General features: G+C 46.8%; 1 protein-coding gene across 4 annotated transcripts in view; it reads left to right on the top strand.

Annotated features, from left to right (window-relative positions):
* The window catches only part of snap91a (synaptosome associated protein 91a), a 34,818-nt gene that overhangs the window by 10,053 nt on the left and 2,081 nt on the right, over positions 1-22,684 (top strand). Inside the window, exons 2-25 of one of the 4 annotated variants that reach the window (XM_036538872.1) lie at positions 3,005-3,147; positions 4,678-4,753; positions 5,166-5,268; positions 6,260-6,353; positions 6,979-7,090; positions 7,418-7,524; positions 7,673-7,714; positions 10,553-10,614; positions 11,220-11,225; positions 11,642-11,654; positions 11,845-11,945; positions 12,193-12,293; positions 12,761-12,775; positions 13,027-13,269; positions 14,398-14,496; positions 15,447-15,650; positions 16,275-16,358; positions 16,588-16,656; positions 17,297-17,377; positions 18,616-18,687; positions 19,684-19,842; positions 21,601-21,750; positions 22,038-22,062; positions 22,572-22,665. In XM_036538872.1, coding sequence (XP_036394765.1) covers positions 3,005-3,147; positions 4,678-4,753; positions 5,166-5,268; positions 6,260-6,353; positions 6,979-7,090; positions 7,418-7,524; positions 7,673-7,714; positions 10,553-10,614; positions 11,220-11,225; positions 11,642-11,654; positions 11,845-11,945; positions 12,193-12,293; positions 12,761-12,775; positions 13,027-13,269; positions 14,398-14,496; positions 15,447-15,650; positions 16,275-16,358; positions 16,588-16,656; positions 17,297-17,377; positions 18,616-18,687; positions 19,684-19,842; positions 21,601-21,750; positions 22,038-22,062; positions 22,572-22,665 — 2,255 coding nt within the window. The remainder of the gene's footprint in view (positions 1-3,004; positions 3,148-4,677; positions 4,754-5,165; positions 5,269-6,259; positions 6,354-6,978; positions 7,091-7,417; positions 7,525-7,672; positions 7,715-10,552; positions 10,615-11,219; positions 11,226-11,641; positions 11,655-11,844; positions 11,946-12,192; positions 12,294-12,760; positions 12,776-13,026; positions 13,270-14,397; positions 14,497-15,446; positions 15,651-16,274; positions 16,359-16,587; positions 16,657-17,296; positions 17,378-18,615; positions 18,688-19,683; positions 19,843-21,600; positions 21,751-22,037; positions 22,063-22,571; positions 22,666-22,684) is intronic. The other 3 variants (XM_036538874.1, XM_036538875.1, XM_036538873.1) reach the window with 3 other exon arrangements.

The following is a 22,684-nucleotide window of genomic DNA, read 5'->3' on the forward strand; positions in this document are numbered from 1 at the left end:
AGCGGCAGTAATGGCAGTGGCAGTAGCATTAGTAGAACTAGCAGCGGTAGTATTAGTAGTAGCATTAGCGGTATTAGCAGTTGCAGCCTTAGCAGCCACAGCAGTAGTATTACTAGCGGGAGCAGCAGCAATGGCACCAGTAGTACTGTGATCAAGATGGCTATACTGCCTGTACTCATAGAAGTAGTACTATATGTTGCTGTAATCTATAATAGAGGTAAATGTAATGGGTGCCACAGTAGTATTTTAATACATAATGCTGGAGACTGTCTCCAGCTGGAGACAGCTGAAGTAATGAAGGCTGTAGCAATAGCATTCTAAGCAGCAGCAGTAATAGCAGCAGTAGTAGAATAGTAGCTGTAATGGCTGTACTAGGAGCAGCAGCAGTACTGTAATAGAGATAGCTACAATAGCTGCACCAGCAGCACTAACAGTAACAGCCCTTGCCTTGTCACTTTGCTGATGCATTGTGCTCCTGTGGTGGCAGTGAGCACAGCCCCCCCCCCCAACACCACCCCCCAACCAGCATGGCGCTCCGCTCTATTTTTAAAGCAACAGCACCTGAGGCACCATTGTGCAGTGGGGGGAGCAGAGAAAGCGGGATTATGGGAATGACATCATTACATTGCCACACGCAGAGACCTGGAGCATGCCGACAGAGACCCCGCCCCTCTCTGATCCCCCTGTCCAGTCAGGGCCAGCCTTCCCCTTCCCACTGTAACCTGTATGCATTGCAGTATGAACACAGATACACATACACATCACCCTGCTCTGCTGACGCTTGTTCTTTGGAGGTGATCTGCTTTTCAAAGCTATTTTTTTTTCCATTCATTTCTCAGTCCTGTTTTATGACTTTCCATTTTGTGCTAAATCTGGAACAGACTGATTAAATGGCCCATAATCCTTCTAATGGCGTTACACCATGTATTTCCTGCTTTTCATCTGAATTGTGAATGAAATTAAGACTGTGCGTGGAATATGGAGCCATGAATCTGCTGAAAGGATATAGGACACAGTCCTGTCAGAGGCCCAAGCCAGTCATGCACTAGAAACTAGTGGGAAGCACAATGTAGTTCTATGTCTGTAGCATGTGTTGTGTTTGAGTTCATCACTGACCAGCATCTTGATATCGTTTCTCCAGAGGACCATGCCATCTCACACACACACACACATTCTTGCAGGTCCAAAATGAAAAAGTATCCCACTGCAATTTCCTGTCCATTGTATTGAGTACGTGGCCATCTGAAACGCTCAGTAAAAAGCTCAATACTTGAAACCCTGCCAGGACAAAGACAGAGCACAGGCTGTGGTTGGCCGGAGCAGTGAGATAACACAGACAGTGATTGGTCACATGCGAGAGAGAAAAGACAAGGATCAGAGAATGGGATCTAATTAGTGTCCTGACCTTCCTAAGACTGGCAGTGAATGTGTGTGTGTGTGTGTATTTATGTGCGCATGTGTGTGCGTGTGCTTACCTCATTTCCCCCAAGAAATCATTACATCATGGCTGCACTCTTGCTGTGTAACACAATATCCGTGAGACACTGCGCATCTCTACATCTGTATTCTATGTCTGGTGGAAAACTCTAGCTGCTTGAATTATTCAGAGAGAGGAGAGAGAATGGGTATCACCCAGGCCCTGCAGCTAAAGCGACTGTAGGCAGAGCTGCTTTGAGAGGGCTTTCTGTGGGTAGGGCTGCAATAAAGCAGGCATCTGCAGGTAGGGCTGCTATAGGAGGAGCCTCTGTAGGCAGGGTGTCTGTAGGAGGGGCTTTTGGAGGTAGGCGTGCTGTAGGTGGGGTTTCCGAAGGTATTGATTCTGCAGGAAGGGCTTGTGTAGAGAGGGCTTCTATAGACAGGGTTGCAGTAGGAGGGGCTTCTGTAGGCAGGGTTTCTGCAGGAAGGCCTTCTGTATGTGGGACTGCAGTGGATGAGACTAGTTTTGGCAGGGTATTTGTGGGTGTGGATGCAGTGTTTCTTTACCCTGTGGGCTGAGTCTTTGGGAGAATGCTGCCTACAGTACAATAAATAAGTGAACACTGTGTGTGTGTGTGTGTGTGTGTGTGTGTGTGTGTGTGCACGCACGTATCTTCAGCTCACAACTGGAGGCAGATAACTCACCCTGTTGAATCATCACCCGCTCCCTGGGGGTTCACATACTGTAGATTGTGGGGTCCAGGGTCATATTGAAGCTCACACTGTAGTGGCTCACTTTTTTGTGCTGTTGATGGAATAATATTTCTAAAATTAATAAATCATAACTTATATCACCTGTGATGCAATACAGATTGTATACAGTGTCTCTGTAAGTCCCAATAAGAGCTTGTGTAAGTAAGGCATTCCCACAAAGCCATGAGTTTTTGTGAAGTCAAGAAAGACAGTATTGTATTGACTGCCGGCCATTTTGCAGCCGGTCCACACACAGACAGATCCACCACTCTCCACTTTGTCATGTCTCACGAGTTGCCAGATGGTGTGTGATTTTAAAGCCTCAGAATCCAAGCGTTTTCCACGTTTCTCATGCCAGATACGGGGTCTGTGAGGCTAGAAACAGAGCAGAACCCTTTCAGACATCATGTTGTCTGAAGGCAGTCTGTGGTGACGGTTCTTTGCATTTCTGCTCAGGGTCTGCGCTTCAGTTTCATGGCCGTATCACTATTGAGGACAGAGTTTCAGATAAATCTCAGAGGACCGCTTAGCCTCTCAGTCAGCGGGTGTGTAACAGATTCCCAGTACTCTATTAAGGCTCTGACCCAGTTCTGACCCAGTCCTGACCCAGTTCTCCTCTCTGGGGAGGTGTGGGTCCTCCTGCGGGTAAAAGCCGACACATAAGCAGCAGGAGCCGAAACACATGAGCTCTCACCCTGCAGAGAGAGTATCAGCAGAAATCATCTGTCCGGTGCGCAACAAGCGCCTCCTTCTCCCTGTGCACCCGCTGGCACTGTGCAAGGAGCTTGCTGCTCGTATCTTTGTAACAGTCCTGTCTCTCTCCCCTCCCCGGCAGACCTGATCCAGGCGACCAACGAGACCAACGTCAACATTCCGCAGATGGCCGACACGCTGTTCGAGAGGGCCACCAACGCCAGCTGGGTCGTGGTGTTCAAGGCGCTGGTCACCACGCATCACATGATGGTCCACGGAAATGAGGTCAGTGGGTGGGGCGGCCCGCGGTGAGAGTCGCGCCTCCTGCTCTGTGCAGTTCAAGAACCACAGTCTGTGAGAGTTATGTTACATTACCTTCTTGTCAGTTAGCAGACACTCACATAGATTACAGTTTTTACATGTTATCCATTTATACAGCTGGATATTTACAGAGGCAACTCTGGGTTAAGTACCTTGTCCAAGGGTACAACAGCAGTGCTTCAGTATGTTTCAGTCTGTTCCACACTTCAGTATGTTTCAGTCTGTTCCACAGACTGAAACATACACCTGCACAAACACAAAATACACACACTACATGTTCACAGCACAGCACCCAGCTTGTTAACACCAAGGCAGACAGAACAGGACATACTCTGGGCTTACAGTGGGCTTGTGTCTTGTTTTGCCACCGCTCCATGCCAAGTCAGTTCACCGTTGTCCTTCAGGCTTTTATTCACATTTAAACGTTTTCAAAACATTTTCTCCTTGAGGTGTCTTTCAGTTTGAGCTAGAGCTGTACCACAGGAGACAAGGTCACGGTGTGAATTGAAATTTTACTTGGCACTGGGATGCCTCTATTCAGGTTAAGTGGATGCTGCTGGTAGAGAGGGGGGTGGTATGGTCTGTGCTCACATACTGCAGTCTTCCTCAGGGATCTGCAGTCTGGACTACTGTCGCTGGGGTGATGTCACAGTGTTGTTAGGGTGTTGTTATGGTTGTTGTCAGGTTGTCATCCTGTAAGGATGCTTTATCGGGGTCTTGTTAATGGAGGTGGCAGTGTACTGGGGCACTGCTATTGTACTCTTGGGCAAGGTACTTAACCCAGAATTGCCTCCTGAAATATCTACTGGTATAAATGGATAACATGTAAAAACTGTAACCTATGTAAGTTGCTCTGGATAAGAGCGTCTGCTAAATGACAATAATGTAATGTAATGTATCGACATGGTGTTGTTAGGGTTTTTCAGAACGCTAGATGCTGACTGTAACCTGCAACAATGTTTAAATGTAGAAGATCTTAGTGTTAGCGTTGCTGGATAGGAAACCTAGTCAGGGCCTTTGAATGCATTAGTATATGAGTGGAGATTTGATGCAGCGATTTTGACTGCACTGATCTGATTAAAATGAGCTGCTGGATTGCATCACGCAGCATGTCGCAGTTACAGCTTTTGTTGCACTGTATGATAGCTGTGCCAGGCTTTCGCTTATTGAGTGAATGTGGTAATGTGATGTGGTCTGGCATCGCTGCACTGCAGCATATGTTTAGCTCAGTGTTAGTTGAGTGAATTAATGACTGCTTGTGGCGTCCTTTATCCCGAGAGGCAAACCCAACCCCCGCGACACCCCCCCCTCGCCCCACACACGCACCCCCCCACCCCCCAGTCTGTCCATGCGGTGAAGGCAGAGTGTTGGTCACCATGACAACCGCAGAGCTTCACATCATTCATGCTGGATTGAGAACAAGAGGTAATGCAACTTCATATTCCCGTCGGTGTTTGAGAAGTGTAGTGTGTCCTGTGTGCTTTGTCCCCACAGAGGTTCATCCAATATCTGGCCTCCAGGAACACGCTTTTCAACCTCAGCAATTTCCTGGACAAAACCGGCTCCCATGGTGAGTAAACGCTGACTCCTGCAGGGAGCTGTTTAATGTCTATGGATTCTCTGTCTGGGTGGCCCTGGGTGAAGCGCATTGGTACCGGCCCTAGCTTGTCCTTGTGGATCATTCCCCTGGACTTTCCTGTTTCCATATCAACTTACTGCTTCTGTTCTCCATCAGAAAAAAGTGTCCGCTTTATCTTGTTGTTGAAATTCCTACCAACTACAAGATAACCTTCTTCCTGACCTGTTGGAGAAATGTGATTGCAGGCTTCCTGCTCTTCTAACGCTAATGTATGTCCCTGTAAAAACTCCTAAAGCCTGTACCTGTCTCTGTAAAAGTGCTAAAGCTGATTCAGCGCTGAATCACTTGTGCGTTGCTCAACCCCACACCGAGTTAATCTCACGGCCTGGGACCTGTCTTCCAGGCTACGACATGTCAACATTCATCAGGCGCTACAGCAGATACCTGAATGAGAAGGCCTTCGCGTATCGACAGATGGCCTTCGATTTCGCTCGAGTGAAGAAGGGGTAGGTCAAGGGAGGACGGGGTCCGGGGTCCGTTTTTGCATGAATATTTATTCACCGTGCGTAAACAGTCTGCATTGAAATGCAAGGTGAAAAAAGGCATACTCTATGTACGTAACTGAAAACGAGTGGGGATTTTAAGCGCGTGTTTGGGCAGACATGCAGCTACATCGGGAGACATCCCTGATTCAGAGTCAGAGTCAGTTCTGACATCTCCCTTTGCTTATATGTGTATACAATATTATATTATGTATTCATAATAGCCCTGCAGTGTCTGTGCTGCGATGAGGCGTTCATATCAGCTCTGCCTCTGTTGGAACATTCCTGACTATCATCCAGCTCAGTCTCATACACGGCATTGAGCTGTCTCTGTGCATACCTGCAGCCTTTCTGCAGTCTGTCCAGGTTGACTCCATTAAGGGCAGAGCAGTCTACAGTACACACTAAATTCATCCAGAGTGCACACTTATCACCCTCGTAAGTGCACATTATTCTGATCCTTAGTGCATGCTAATCTCCCCCTAAGTGAAGACTTTCTTATTCTGATCCTGAGTGCACACTAATCTCCTGAGTATACACTATTTTCGCTGTAACTGCATATTAATCTTGTTGTGAATACACGCTCCATCTTGTCCGGCTCAAACTCCCTGCAAACTCTGTTTAGATCCGTGTGCATTGCAATGCCTGTCAACGTCTCTCTGTAGAACAGAGAACAGTTATGCTACATATTTTTACACATACCCAACCATTGAAATAACTGAAGCCAGACCCATAATCCAGGAGTCTGCATAACATGGGGCAGTCTTAACACTGAACCCATAGCCCAAACTGAACTCACACGACCCCACGGTGAGCACACATTCCACGTGTCACACGAGGTCCACATTGAACACACACTGTACACTGAGCATATGTTCCACACCTCATGAAAATTCCATGCTGAACTCGCTCTCTGCTCTGAAGTGACGTGGTTGCTCTCTCCGCTGTGTCCCAGTGCCGACGGGGTGATGAGAACGATGGGTACAGATAAGCTGTTGAAGGGCATGCCCACTCTGCAGGGCCAGATCGATGCTCTGCTGGAGTTTGATGTGAGTATGAGCACTGAACAAAGCTAAGCACAGATCTCTGATAAAGAAGTTTGCTTTCTCTACAAGCGGTAAACTCTTGAGCTCAGGTGGAGAATGATCTGAGTAGAAGCAGTGAACTCACCTGAGCTCTGACGGAGTTCAGTCTGAATAGAAGCAGTAAAATCTTGTGTGCTGTGGTCCACTGCCGGCAAACAGTGGGGCCTGGGGGCCTTAGTCCAGTAAGGATTCTGGATTGACAGACATGCCGAGTCAGACAAGTTTGATTATGTAATTTGTGGATGAAAACCCTTTTTGACTGGGGCCCCCAGGAACAAGAAACGAGTAATCATGCCTAGCTTCTACAGCAGAAGCTGTTTCAGTTAAAGGGAAAAACTCCATGTGGGTGTGTGTTTCAATACTGTTTGTGTCTTGACCATGCTTGTGGGCATGTCTACACAATGAATTTGCATAGTAATAGTAATTGCAATACTGTGACATCATCATGACAATGAATTGCAACCAGTTACTTTTTTCTATGATTAAAGGCATTGTTACACTGTAGATTCTCCCATATTAACTCTTCCCCTCCCTCTCTCTTTCTCTCTCCTATTTCTGGGTCTGCCCCCTTCTTCTCTCTCTGTGACAGGTTCATCCTAACGAACTAATAAATGGAGTGATCAACGCAGCGTTCCTCCTGCTTTTCAAGGATCTGATTAAATTGTTTGCCTGCTATAATGATGGGATTATTAATTTACTAGGCATGGCTTCTCTTAATATAATTTCTTTATGTCATGTTATTTATTTCAGTCCATCCCACTGAACTGTAACAAGCACAGGCTAGGTCACAGGGGCATTGTGCTTGCTCTATCAAGGGTTCAGCAATAGACATAGTTTTCCATCAGTTCTGATGTTACACACTGTTGATGGTGCCAATAACGTAAAGCAAAAAGCAAGCAATGCTTACTGCATATTTGTCTATAGTACTACAGGCTTCTACAAAGAAAGTCCTTTTAGTGAATTTGTTTGCTTTTATTTATGGTGATTATTGTAAAATCAAATTAGGACATTCTCCTGTTTTTTTATAGAGAAATTTTTTGAAATGAAGAAAGGACAATGCAAAGATGCACTGGAAATCTACAAGAGATTCCTGACGCGAATGACCAGGGTTTCCGAGTTCCTGAAAATTGCAGAGGTACCAGAACAGCCTCGTTATTGAGCCAAAACATTTTGTACTCCCACCTTCAAGCTTAAATGGACTGCAAAAGCAATACATATTTCAGTGTGTGAAGCATTGCAGTGTGCTCTCCCATTCACTTTGCTTTTAACCTTTCTTTTCACAGCAAGTAGGAATTGACAAAAATGATATTCCTGAACTCACTCAGGTGAGTACCTTTGCCTAGTCATTCTCTCCACCATTGTTGTTGTCTCTCCATGGGGTGAAACACGTGCTGTAGTCCACTAACACCGCATGTCAGTGTTCAGTGTTGTTTAATATGGGCGCATGCATTGTGGGCTTAGCCTACAACCCCCAGACTACCCTGCTTCAGCAGTCCTGGCCAATCACACTGTGCCCTCCTTCCAGTCCTGGTCAATCACAGATGTCCAGTGCTTAGCGGACAGGTCATCTTCCTCTCATGTTATTTCCGTCAGGTGGGGGGGGGTCCCATGGTGCCATTCCGTCCTCAATGCCCCCCCACTCCTCCACCCTGCCACACCCATCCCACCGGTGCGGTGATTGACAGACTCTTGCCCCCCTCTGTTTTCGCTTCCAGAGGTGCAGATTGATCTCACAGGCTGAGAGTGTGAGTAGTGCAGAGTGCACAGCTTTGGGGGAGAAAGGCGAAGGAGAGAACGACACTGAATCGCCAGTTGCTAAACGAGCTGCTCTCAGACACAGCACTTTAGCACAGCTGGATGTGACTGACGGATGCGATCGGAAAGTCAGAGACCTGCTGGAGAATTCCGCTGCTAAGATCTGGACCACAAAACTGATTGGTTCAACCTTTGAATCTTAGTCCACTGGAATGTAGATATAGAGTTTCCATAATGTTGAAAAAAAAAAAAAAAAAAGCTGTCTAAATTGATTACCTGTTGATCTCACAGCCTGAATTCCAGGTGTGCTGGTGATTGATGTGCACAGGAGGGAGGTGTGACTCCGGTTGGAGGAGTTCACACACTCCCCGTGACAGAACAGAAGTGCTCTGATATTGTGGAAGCTCTATGGATAGTGCGGTTTTTCCGATCCTGGCAGACGGAGCAAGCTGATGACTTGCATTAAAGCATGCACTGATGTTCGCCACTACAAGCAACACCATTAGCTTCATCGGGACGTGGAGAGGATGCTGAGGGCAGGACATGCTCGGGGAGGAGGGGGAGGGTGTGTGCATGAGTCCACTGGACAACTCCCTAAGAGGTGGGCCAAAACATGGCTTCAGGCTGAGTGGGGGGTTTGTTATATAGGAGGGAGATATGGGTCACTTCAGTGGGAGTGGGGTTACTGTATTAGTGTAGGTTTAGTGGAGTGGGGTTGTATTAGTGTGGGGTTACTGGAGTGGGGGGTGGGCTTACTGTATTAGTGTAGGGTTAGTGGAGTTGGGTGTGTGGTTACTGCATTAGCGTGGGGTTAGTGAAGTTAGGGGTGTTTACTGCATTAGCGTGGGGTTAGTGGAGTTGAGGGTGTGGTTACTGTATTAGTTTGGGGTTACTGGAGTGGGGGTTGGCTTACTTTATTAGTGTAGGGTTATTGGAGTTGGGGTGTGGTTACTATATTAGTGTGGGGATAGTGGAGTTGAGGGTGTGGTTACTGTATTAGTGTGGAGTTACTGGAGTGGGGTTGGGGTTACAATAGTTATGGTGTGGTTGGAAAAATGGGAGTGGGGTTACATGCATGTGGTCTGCCGTACAGAATGTGACAAATGGCTTCTGTGGTGTCAGAGGGAGAGAGTTGTGGGAAATATGGTGGGAAGGAGTCTTATGGGTGTGGGTAGCAATTTGATGGGCATGGTTAGATAAGCGTGTGTGCTGGTAGGTGGTGCTGGGTGTGGGTAGGGGCATGAAGGGTGTAGTTTTGGGGGGTAAAACATTGACATAGGAAGTGACACAGACAGGTAGGGGGGTCAGGGGTCTGGGTATGAGAAGTGTCGGGATGAATAGGGTGTTGACCGCTGCTGTGAGGGGTACAGGTTGGGTGCTGATGGGTGGTGGCAGAATTTCAGCTGATGAAATTAATTTTTAACCAAGACAAAATGAAATGGAAGCTGATGGTGGCATTTTCAGACAAGATGAAGATGTGAAAACATGCTGCTACTGAATTCATAATAAAGGCATGATGCATTCACTGTGCATTAAGGATCAGATGGTCCCATTAGAGCATTAACAATCATTACAATATAGCAGTAATATCAGTCCCCATTGGGAGGATATTTAATTTTAGCTCTGATTTCGAATCTTATGCCTCCAGACAATGCAAAGATCTTTAGAGTCCGTTATCAGTTCAACAGCAAGCCTTCAGATAATGCGCTTCTGGGAGAAAAACGAGACTTACAATCGGGCAACCTTTACAGAGACATGGCAGAAGAAAGCTGAAGACAACTGTGATTTAAGGCAATTATCCAACTGTGATGTAGGTTATTCATCCAATGAGGCGTATTTTTCTTATTGTTCTGTGACGTAATGAGTAGTGTTTGGCCAATGAGATGCTTGCTGTGCTCTGCTGTGCCTGTGTGAGCATGCTGCAGTGAATTGTGAGTCATGCTGGTTTGTTGGGGGGCGGGGTTTGAGTTTGAAAACATCAGCATGAGCATGCCTGATCTTATACGCTTTCACCACGATGGTGTAGGGTTGAGATAATGCTTGTTATGGGTAGATTTTTCTGTAATTCATTTTTATTGCTTTCTTGGTTTTTCAATGCATTTTGTTGACATCTGGCCCCGCCCTTTGTAATCTATATTTGTCTCATATTTGTCTTCCTCACCTCTACAACCTCTGATCCTTGTGTTTCTGACCTCTTCATTAACCTCTGACCCCAATGTGCTTGTGACTCCTTCTCTCACCTATAACTCCTGTGAATTTTTTACCCCTAAAATTGACCTGTGACCCTCATGTTCCTGACCCTTACATTGACTTGTGTCCCTTGTGTTCCTGACCCCTATCTTGATCTGTGGCCCCTGTGTTTCAGGCCCCTAATTTGACCTGTCACCCCTGCATTGTTTGAATTTTAGGCCCCAGAAAGTCTCCTGGAGTCTTTGGAGACACACCTGAACACCCTAGAGGGGAAGAAAGGGTAAGTAAGGGTTTTATCTGACCTCCCACAAGGCAGTGCTGCAACGAGACTTTACTATCGAGATACTGTATCCAGTCCTCCATGTAGAAGGCAAATCACACAGTCATTCTGTAGGAGGTACTGTGTCCAGTCCCTACTGTAGGAGGTCTTACAGTAGGGACTGGACCTAGTCTAGATCTAGTTATCATGGAAGAAGGCACTGTTTCCAATCTTCACTGCAGAAAGTGCTGTACATAGTCCTTACTGTTGGAAGTGCTGTACCCAGTCCTTGCTATAAGGGGCACAGTATCTAGTTCGTATAGCAGAAGGCACTGTATATAGTCCCTAGCATGGAAGGTGCCAGACCCAATGTGAACTGTAACTGGTCCTTTATCTACAGCTGTTACTTTGGACTATAGAGGGAGCTGTAGTCCATGGGCCTCGCTCTCCGAAGTGAAAGGGTACATAAATAAGCCTAGTTGTGTGTATCTCAACTGTGTTAAAAGGAAATTTCTGATTTGAGGCATTTTTAGTGGTCTGTCTGTCAGAGGTAATGAGTTAACTGTTAAGCGCTCAGTTGGTATGCTAATTTTGCCCTTTTCTGTTCTGTCTTAATGGAAAAACAGAGAGGGGTGAGTATGCTCCGCTCTCCTGCCCTGATGTGAACCTCTCTTTGTGATTATACAGTATCAGTGTGAACCTCATTCCGTGGTTTTATCCATAACCATCAATCTTGCTGTGAGGGAATTCACTCCAAATGTGCTTTGAGTCCCACCATCACAAAGTATAATTTTGTGATGTCTGGAAAATGAACAGTGGGACATAATCTTTTGTCTGTTATTAAAGCAATTATCTCAAAGTGAGTAGCTACTGGAGCCGGAGCTGATAATTGCTGTGGTGTTGTGTGCTGTCATATTGAAGCACTTTGTTTTCTGCATCGGGTTATTAGCACCGTCCATTGGAATGTTTGTGCTTTCATGATAGGAAATATCAGCTTCTGCTGTGTTTTATTTCTTTTGTCTGATTTTCTGTAATTCTTATTTTTTAGGTCACCAACAAAGGTGAGTAATTATTTTACTTTATTTCTTACTTTCTTACTGCTTATAGTCTATATCTTGGCTTGCATGTCTTGCCACCCCATACTTTATTATTAAATATCCAGGACAGCGCTAAAATAGAAACAACAGCCCATTCGAACGTGTTTGATTACTCACCTAATCGTGTGAACTTGTGGACGTTTCTGTGTGGCAGGGGTCTCCCACCAATAACGGCTCGCCGTCCACAACTCCAGCCAAAACCGCTGAGGGCGTCCCCTCCACTGAGCAACTCCCCGCCCCCCCGTCCGCCACCAGGTGAGTGACTACTTCCTTTCTGACGTCCACTCTGACTTCCTGCTGACAGGCTGTGGAGGTGCGTCCATTTAGCACCCGACCAACAGTGTGTCGGATAGACTCTGAATTGATAAGGGAGCAAACACACTCTTCAGGAACTGTTTGGCTGATAATCCTGGCTGTGTGCACTCTGCTGTCACCCTCATCTCAGGCTCAATCTCTCTCCTCCTCTCCTTTCCTCTCTCTCTCTCTCTCTCTCTCCTCGCAGTGCTCTGTCCAATGACCTTTTGGATCTTGACCTCCTGTCCTCTGCTCCCCAGCCAGCGGGAGCGGCAGCTGCGGCCGCCCCGGCAACGTCCTCTTGGGGAGGTAATCAGTGATCTCATTTGCTGAATTTCACTTTGACCCCTCCCCCTGTCCTGTCAATCACTGCAGTGGTCCAGTGATCCCGTCCTTAAGGCCGCAGGGCCAAAAGGAAAGTGAAGCACCTACTTTTACTTCTTCTCTACCTTCTCTACTCCTGTTTTACATCTTTTCTACCTGACAGCATGCCTATTGTAGTTTCATTTGAACAAAATCAAAGATGTGCTTTGCCATGGAAGATGTCATACAAAGTATGAATGTATTACTGTAGGTATTTGAAGCCCTATTCAGGTTAAAAAGCAGATGGATATCTTCTTCATGTTGTTTACCATGTCAAAGACCTTGTAGCATACCGTTAAACTGTATGTTTCTCACACTAAGACACTCTCTTCCCCTCTCTCTCCTGCTGCTGTTTGTCTTTCTCTCTCTCTCTCTTTTGTTCCTTGTCATTTCTCTGTCTGTCTCTTCCACAGATCTCCTAGGAGAGGGTGAGTAGTGTGAAGGGAAGGATTTCAGTACCCCCCTCTGCCTGTAGGCATCTACCTGAGCTGTAGCTCTTAAACACTGACAGGCTGGTCACTGTCCTGTTAATCCTCTGCTCTTGTGTTTTTCTAAGTGTCGCTCTGATCTCAGTAGATTTCCTCTCTCTCTTTCTTTCTCTTTCTCTTTCTCTCCCTCTCTCTGCTTGTCTTTCTTTTGGGCTGGGGTCTGTGGGGGGGATGGGCGTGGTCACCCACAGACTCCCTGACCGCTCCCGCGGCGCCCGCGAGCACTTCTGAGGCTCTTCTGTCCGAACCCGCCCTCGCTGTAGACTCCGCCCCCGCTCCCGCCACCACAGCCGCTGCTGCCACGGCAACTGCTGCCCCGGCGGCCGCTGAGGCCACGCCCGCTCCTGCGGCTGCCGCCCCCGCCCCCGCCCCAGCTGCGTCCTTGCCCGTCCCCCCAGCTGCCTCTGGCTCCACAGACATGGATCTCTTCGGAGGTCAGTGGGTTTCCAGGCAGCTCCAGGACAAATGGGAGGATGGGCAAAGGACACCTACTGCTGAGGAATACCTACTGCTGATGATTAGCTAGGCAGACGTGCTTCTCCAGGGCAACAAAGAGAGCTCACATTGATTCATATATGCACAAAGATACAGTAGCATATTAGCTAAAGGGATTAGCTATAGCGGTGTCCTGCATTAGATTAAGACTCAGCTCAGCTCTGTAGCTCAGACTGTTCTGTTCTTTGTGCAGATTCTGAATTACCACACATATCAACCCCCCTCCCCAACTTCACTTCAAAGCCCCACCAAAAAAAAGAATGATGGAATGATGGAAAGAGTGTTGTGCCATGTGCGGTTAACATAGAAATACTGCAGCACCTCTGGAGTTCCACCTTCACACAAAATGGAGCTCCTCTCAATCAAGATTTACTTACTTTTTTAGATGTGGGTTCTCCATTTTCATAGCCTTTTTCTTATTGCAAAAGTGCTGACCTTTCTCAGAAATGGTGTAATTAGTGACCTGGGATGTGATCAGGCAAACCTCAGTGGTCTCTGCTCTGCAGTCTGAGGTATAATTACATGTGACTGCACTGATCCTTGTGAGAGACTTGCGGTCTCCCACTGGGCCAGCTTGAGGGGTCGAGGCTCCCGCTCTCTGTTGAAGCAGCCAGCACAAAGACAGAGACCGGCCTCTTTCGACGCTGCGCCATGCTTTGCTGAGCTTAGCCGACTTGCTCCTTATAAGCAGGCTGGCCTCTTACAGCGTCATGCTATCTTCTCATTTTGCGTACACGCCATTGTGCACACTGAATGCAGCTCTATACAACTTGAACTGTGTTTCTTTGAATACATTCTTGCTTGGATTTGTTCACACTGCTGTACTGGTTGGTTTGTGCTGTATACTCACCAGACAGTATACAGCTGATGCCAGATCCTGTTTCTAGGGGTCATACTGTCTTTTGACAGTCCTGGTTGTATACAGCTGTCCTCTTTGCTCTACTCCTGGTCTGATTTGTTGTGATTTCTTCTCTTTGTTGCCTCCTCATTTTTTTTTTTTTTTCTGTTCAATGTTGGGTTTTCTGTTTTACATTTGCCACCCCCCCCCCCCCTTTCCGGTACCTCAGACGCGTTTGCGGCCTCCCCAGGCGACGGTCCGGCTGCCGCTGAGGGTGGGGCACCAGCAGCCACGCCCACTCCTGCTGCAGATGCATGCGCTGGATCTGGTGGGTGATGAGACAGTCTGCTTTCCACTGGATAAGAGAATGGGCCATTTTGTGTGTGTGTGTGTGTGTGTGTGTGTGTGTGTGTGTGTGCGTGTTATTGGAAGTGTCTACGCCATTGAGGAGAAAGTGGTTGAGTGTGTGTATGTGTGGGCCTGTAAAGGGTGACCCCATTGCAGTGTGTGGGTGCAGTTTCATTAGAAGCAGCTGATGCAACCAGTGACCATTCGTCACCGCGCCTTGGGACCCGCTGTCCCCTTCCACCCCTTCACCAGGTGCCTCTGCCTCTCTCTGCCCTCTTTCTAATCAGCATTACCCCCTTTCTGAGGCTCTTACCTTTGAGTATTCACCTGGCGAATACTCAGGCAGGAAACCTCACTGAGTTTTTTTTCTATATTTTTATGCAACCTCTTCCTAGCTCTCATCTCTGAGGAAAAATGATTTTGCTCTTGAATAATTTGGAGAATTCATTGTGAATCTGTATTGCTCATAGATTTGAGAAGTAGGGTGATGTTTGGAGGCTTAAGAAGCAAGTGACAAAAGATGTGTGGAGCTCTGGTGGGTACAAAGGCATAGAATTTGAGTAGATCCTGAGTAGAATAGTATTTTCATTTGATTCATTTTCTTTAGTCAACATTAACTTTATTCTGCACTGACACTGCTGGCAAAACTTTGCTGTGACTAAATTTAGCCCGTGTGTCTAAGGGCCAGCAGTATACAGTGCCCCCGGTGGCTACTTGTGTTACTGCAGTGATTTTAGTCTCAGATTTGCCTGCTGCTGCAGTATGAATGTTAATGGCATTCAACCTGATTTAATTTTGTCCACTCTCTATTCTTCTGCCTGTCTTCTCTTCTCTTTTCTTTTTTTTATTTTCCTGAAGTTACAAGCTGTGAACTGTTGTGTAACTCCCTCCTCTCCCCTCTCTGGTCATCCCCTGACTTCCCCCTTCAAGACCCCTTCGCTCCATCCGAGGGTAGCGCAGACGTTGCCCCAGGGCTGGACCTCTTTGCAATGAAGCCAGCCGAGACCAGCGCTACCGTAGTAACCCCCACCTCTAGTGCCGCGCCGACCATCGCCCCCGTGGCGGCCCCCGTCGCCCCCACTCCTCTCTCCACCTCTGCCACCACCGCGGCTCCATCACTAGATATCTTCGGTGGTAAATTCATCGTCTCGCCCGCGCCTATCTCTGCACTGCATACTGTGATGACACCTGCTCAGTCCCACATCTTTATTCCTCTGTTATTATTATTATTGTTATTATTAATTTATTCATTTGTAGGCATAGAGTTAATCAAAATTTGGTCCACTCCTGCAAATAAAACAAAAGTCCAGATCCAGGCTATGCCGGCCAATGGGGTATTGTCGAAGAGACGCGCCCCTTTGAGGTAGTTGGTGATGTCACCCTGAACGCCGGGTTTGGGACGTACCATTACAGCAACGGGGGTGGCTCAAAGCTTTGATTCAATACCAGCCTTACAGTTACGACTGCAACCCAGTGGAGGCTGGAGGAAAGGTGTGGGGGGTGGAAGATTCCATAAACACCACCGTGTGTGCTTCACTAAGGCCCCCCCTAGCTTTCTCCTCTTCTGTTTGTACTGGAGAGACTGCCTCATCTGAGCCATTTCCTGGGTTTAATTCAAGCTTTTCAGTGACTGTTATCAGCTTTTTTTTAAAAAAAAAAGATTAATCTGATTACTTTTTTCCAGAGATTGTTTGCTCTTTTCTTCCCTTCTCCCATATGCACTGATTTTACACTGAATGTGTGTGTCCTTGTTTGTAGATTTATTTGATTCTATGCCTGAGCAAAGCTCCTCCGCAGCTTCCAAAGCAGACGCTACTCCTAGCGTAGACCTATTTGGGGCAGGTACAGGAGTTGATTTCCTTATTTTCCTCTCCACCTTTTTTTCAGCAGTTTATTTTTTTCGTCCTTTTTGCCATCTGTCCGTTTTCCTGACACGTCTTGGTCTGTCCTCATGGTGGTGCGTGACTCGTGCATGCTCCCCATAAGTGATGTCAGTCGGAGATGTGCTGCTCTTTCCTGGTCTTTCTTACCCCTTCTCTGGTCTCACTCACCTCTCGTTCCTCTCTGGAAGATCTCCCCGCAACCTCGCGAGGCTCCTCTCCTTTACCTGAAGCCAATCTGACCGCCGATCTCCTGTCCGGTGAGTCCTTTCCTCCTCTCCTGACCTGCAGCTCGCTAAAGTCTCTTCCTCCGTCTCATTTCTTGCTTTGTCCAGCTGTTGTCCGGTTGTGTCCAGCTCAATGTTCCTGTTGTGTTCTGTGTCAGATACTCCACTCAGGCCGGAGGGGTTTGTGAGGAAAAATGAGGGCCTTGTGTCATGAAGACGTCCCTACGTTATTTACATCATTTAATTTGTGTCCTAGTTATTACGTTAATCCAAAAGTAATTCAGTGCTCAGTTTTATTAATGAAATGATTTGGCTACAAATATCTGGTTAGCGTAGATCAACAGCAGAACTCACAGCCTTTGGTGTCTATGGCAACACTGGACCTCACAGGCCTGTGTGTCTATGGCAGCAGCTCTGCTCATAGTTTCTCGTGTCTATGGCAACAGCAGCTCTCACTGTCCTGTGGACTCCCTGTCGTCCGCAGTGAGAGACAGTGTGGCTGGAGGAGGTGATAAAGAGTTGAGATAGATCAGAATGTATGAGCTTCTGTATGTGCTCGCATTGGAGTTTGTGTGTTTATAGTTCTCACTCCTGTATGTGTTTTGCTGTATGTGTGTGTGTGTGTGTTAGCGTGTGCATTCTCTCATCACCCTGTTGCTCTCTCCTGCGGCAGATGCGTTCTCTGCACCAGTGGCCCCTCCTGCTGCATCGTCTCCAGTCAAAGATGCCGGCGGCGTGCTGGATCTGTTCGGGGGTGTGTACCTCCCACCATTGGCTTGCACTGTCCCAAAATGCACTGCAAAATGTCGGGGCCATCATGTGGGGGCAGGAAATATTGGGAAAGAATGAGAAAAAAATGTTATATTTTTCCCCAGTAGGTGATCAGTAGCATCCATTTCTTCTTTATGTATTAACTGTAAGGTGATGTAAGTATACTACAAGTATGCTGTGTCATTAATAAAGATGGTAGATCGGTGTAGAAAATGTATTGCTTCTTTGAAAGGGCAGTGAGCAGTCTGCGTCCTGTATGTCTCTACACTTCCACAGTGGCCAGCTGTGTTCTGGGGAACCATCCAGAGAAGCTTATTTCTGACACAAGTCATTCTGAGGTCTGCTTGGCTCTTAGGTCTTTGTGGTTCTGATGTCATCTTGGCTCTGAGGTCTGTGTGGCTGTAATATAATCTCCTCTCTGAAATCCCTCTGATACCCAGTCTGTGGACATTATTTCAGATACGGTTTCACACTACCTGTATGTATGGTTATAAATGTATATAATAGTTTATGGTGATTTCTTTGTCTTTCCAGATCAGTACTGTGCAGAAACAAGTTTGATGTCAGAGAGTCCTAGTTATTACTGATTTCAGGTGTAGACCTCAGGGAGAGTCCTGTATGTGATTGCCTATAGCCATAGACCTCAGAGAGAGTCCTGTATGTAATTGGTTATAGGTACAGAGATCAGAGAAAGTCCTGTGTGTGCTTGGTTGTAGGTGTAGGGCTCAGACCATTTTGTGTGTGATTAGTTTTAGTTGCAGACCTCCTGTACATGCTTGCATGTAGATGTTCTATCACACAGTCAAGTGATTTTAGGGAGTTTGTTGAACAGAAGCAGTAATTGAGGATCTGCAAACATTTATCACTAGAATTGTGTGTGTGTGTGTGAGAGAGAGGGAGTGAGAGAGAGAAGAAGAGAGGGAGAGAGAGAGAGTGAGAGAAAGAGTATGTGTGCGTGTGTGCACGCGCGCGTGTGTGTGTGTGTGCGCGTGCCTGTGAGAGAGGGAGAGAGTATGTGTGTATGAAATGTGTGCATATGAGAATGTGTGCGTATGTGTGTGTGAGAGAGAGTATATGTGTGTATGAAATGTGTGCATGTCTGAGGGGGTATGCAGTATGTGTAGACGGTAATCTCATGCTTTGTCTCCTCAGTGTGGAGGTAACAGCTGATTCTTCTCTACCCTCATGCTGCATTGTGGATGGCTTGGCTCGGTTTAACAGACTCATTTGGTGGTTCTGGTTCCGAGTCCCAACCCACCGCCCCTGGAGCTCCTGGTGCCGACCTGCTGGCTGGTAATTCCCTCACCTGTCTGTTATCACAGTCTTTTGTCTGTCATCAGACCCCTTTTTGCTGACTGCACCCCTTGTCTATGACTATACCCTTTTTATGTGTATGTATGTGACCACAGCCCTTTTGCTGACCACACCCCTTGTCTACGACTACAGCCTTTGTGTGACCACATCCTTTTTGTGTGTATGTATTTGACCCCACCCCTTATATAGGCCCTCACCCCTTTGTTTGGCCACACTCCCTCATTATCTGACCACTATATGCCTACACCAAACCAGCACAAATGTGTGCTTTCATCAAGAAGGAGAGTTTTCATCTGGTACCATTATGTGATCAACAAATCAGATTCTCTGAGTCATCAGAGAGGTGATTAAAGTAACACTGTATGTGTTTGTGTGCATACATGTGTGTGAAGTCTAAGTGGGAAGTGTGTTAGTGGGTGACTGAAATTAATTTCTAATGCATCAATATCTGTATGATTTAAAAGGATGACTTTCTGTGATGTTTGTGCAGGATAGGCCTCTCGCACATGTAGTGTAGCGGTGTATTTAGTGTATAGTGTATCACAGATATGTCGGAGTGTGTTGGAGGTATATAGGAGTGCATGTGGCATGTAGCGTGTGTATTAAAAACATGTTAAAGCTACATAGGAGTGTATGTAGTACTGACGTGTCAGAGGTGTATGGGGTATGTATGAATGTATATACATTACATTAATGTCATTTAGCAGACACCCATCCAGAAAGACTCACATACGTTACAATATTTATGTTACCTATTTGTACAGCTGGATATTTACTGAGGCAATTCTGGGTTAAGTACCTTGCCCAAGGGTACGGCAGCAGTGCCCCAGTAGGGAATTGAACAGGCAACCTTTTGGTTACAAGCCCAGCTCCTTACCACTATGCTACACTGCTGTGTATATACAGTACATATGCGGTATTTAAAAGGGTATGCGTTGCCTGCTTGTTTGATGTCATCTTCCTTCCCTCCTCCAGGGTTGTTGACCCCCAGCCCAGCGCTTGCCCCCACTGCAGCCCCAGCCCCAGCCCAGAACAACCTACTGCAGTCTGGGTTTGACTCAGCCCTCGGATCGGTGCCAGCCCCGGCTCCCGCTGCCGCCCCAGCGGCGCCCTCTGGTGGCTTTGACGCTTCAGGTAGGATGCAGAAGGCCGTGTATTCCTCGGGCTGAAATCCTCTCACTGCAGCTATCCGCAGCTTTTAGAAGGGTGTGGGGGCGGCTTGGTCACGTGATCCTTTGTGTAAAGATTAGATTTATATCTCAGTGGTGTGGATTTGTGGGAGAAGCTTGCAGCTGGAACCAGCCGAAATGATCTAGGAGGATATAGTAATATAGTCATATTTAAGCTTATGAAATGAATGACGAATCCTGTTTGTTTAATGAAAAATGCCAGTAGTAGAATGGCTGTCCTTTATAGAAAGTATGCCGTACTCCCCCTGCAGAACTGACACTCTAACCACACAGCCAAGGACATGTGCTTTATTACTCTGATAATGACCCATAATTCAAAGCGAATACCCATGTTATCTGTTTATTTTGTGTTACCCAGCTATATTTTATCTTCCTATACCAAGAGTCAGTGTAATAATACAGAATGATACTTATGGTTTATTACTTTAAAGCTGGGGCGATACACACTAATGAATGAGAGCCAGCCAGCGGCCCTGTGCTTTTATGGTGAATGTGTGGCGGGCAGTGGAGGGTCCGGTTGATGTGTCCTGTTGGGCCTGTCTAAATGAGTCAGCGCTGAGAGCCGTCATGGTGGAGGCTGAGCTTGGTGTGCATGCCTGGGCGGCCTGTGTTTATCTGCCTCCTCTCTGTGCTCAGCATGGCTGGCGCTCTGACGCTCGCGCATCCGTACACTCGCCACGTTACGTAACTGAAGCTCTACAACTGCTGCCGCTGCGCCGAAGGCTTAACTCCTCAACTCTGCTCTCTCTCTCTCTCTCTCTCTCTTTCTCTTCCTCTCTTCCACATGCACATGCTCTCATTTTCTCTCTCTCTCTTTCTCTCTCTCTCTTTCTCCTGTCTGTCATCTGCTCCTTCCCCTCTCTCTTTCTCTGCCCCTCCTCCTCCTTTTCTCTCTCTCTCTCCCTGCCTCCCCCCCTCTGCTGGGTCATTGCTTGCATTGCTTCCACTGTGTGATTGGTGAGTTCTGGCCTCCTCACAAGATAATTTCCCACTATGCTTTGCAGCATGAGCCATGTTGGCCCTCTGCCAAATCACCGGTATTCCCGGAAGTGTGAATGCTCAGTGAATGCCTTGTTCCTACATTTGTGATTAAATACACGTTTATTTTACATGTTTGCGTGTAACTATCAGGCCCTGTTTTTTTTTTACTAAGAAAATATTTACATTGAATGTAAAAAGAGATTTCAACAGTCTCTGTACTGTTTGAAAAGGTTTACTTTAGGGGCCCATGACTGTTGTTCCTTTGTATTTATATGTATTGTGACAAGCCTGAGTAAGTGCTATGGTGCTGGGGCAATCAGAAATGTCCCTCCCAGATGTGAGTCTGCCCTGACACTTAAGATCATGCTGGAGTGCTTCAGCACAGGCTGTAGTGTAAAGGTATTAATACTCCTCTCTGGTCACAGAGTATTAATGCCGCTCAGTTGTGATAAGAATATCATATTTGTGACGGTATTAATGCTGCAGTGCAGTAGTATTAATACCACATCATCACCGTTCTCCCGAAGCGGAGCCGTCTTCATGCATGCCAGTGTGCCCCTTCCCAGAATTCCACAGTTGCAGCTGCTGTTGTTGTGGAAGTTGTCCTGTGTGGTTGTTATGGTGACCTCCCTCGGTAGCCACTTCATTAGAGATAAGGGAGGAGCATAGTGGAGGTGTTGTCTGCGCTCGGTCTCTGACCCTGCCCCCTCTCTCTGTGAAGTGTTTGATGGATTAGGGGACCTGCTCATGCCCGCCATGGCTCCTCAGGGCCCCACAGCGCCCCCTATGGGTGCGGCCCCAGCAGCAGGAGCACCGCCTGCAAAACCCATCGGGGGAGACCTGGATTCATCTCTAGCAAACCTGGTTGGAAGTATGTATTGATTTGGGTAGGAAGTATGTACTGATCAGTATTGATTAAGTCCTGTGTATATATGTATCGATCAGAGTATGAGATACATATTAATTAACTTTTTGTAGGTTATGTTAAGTATATGTTATGTTGAGTATGTTATATTATTTTAAGAATATGTTTATCAGACTAAGACACATATTGATCAGGGTTGGAAGCATTTATTGATTAGGTTGGGATACCTATATTCTTGATGGGAAGTGGCTCTGCCAATGAAAGACATTAACCTGAGTCTGTTTCTCCCTCAGATCTGGGCATGGGCAACCAGAAGAAGTAAGTGTTCTCTCTGTCTTCTGAGTTTTGTGTGTGTGTATGTGTGTGTGTGTGTGTGTGTGTGTGCGTGAGTGTGTGTGGGTGTGTGTATGTGTGTACTTCCAAATGAAAACAAAGGCAGTACATAAAGTCAGTGATATAGCAACATTATTACTAGTTTGCAGAAAATCTTTCAAACCCAATAGGTATGACAACAATAATATATTAAAGTGGCTTAATATGAACACTGTCATGTAGTAATGAAATATTAACACCATACTGTAGTGATAATACTGCAGCTGGTAGCAGTAGTATGTACCTACTTCATCCTAAAAGGTAATGAGTGAAGCAGACATGTAGACTGGTTAATTCTGGCTGTCTCTGCTTGATTGGCTCTGTCTTGTGTCGGTTTTGATTGATCGGGTCTGGCTGTCAGGTTACATTGGCATTAGTGTGCTGTGTTTCGAGGTGTTGGGTGAGATGACGGATCAGACAATGATTTGCTTGATAGATGTATTTTTTGCCCGCAGGGACATGCAGTGGAATGAGAAGAAGCTGACGGGTGGAGCCAACTGGCAACCCCAGGTAGCGCCTACCAGCTGGGGCGCCCCCGGCTCGCAGATGGTAAGTGTCTCGTGGGGCA

The sequence above is a fragment of the Megalops cyprinoides genome, chromosome 10, assembly GCF_013368585.1.
Source record: "Megalops cyprinoides isolate fMegCyp1 chromosome 10, fMegCyp1.pri, whole genome shotgun sequence".
Lineage (NCBI taxonomy): Eukaryota > Metazoa > Chordata > Actinopteri > Elopiformes > Megalopidae > Megalops > Megalops cyprinoides.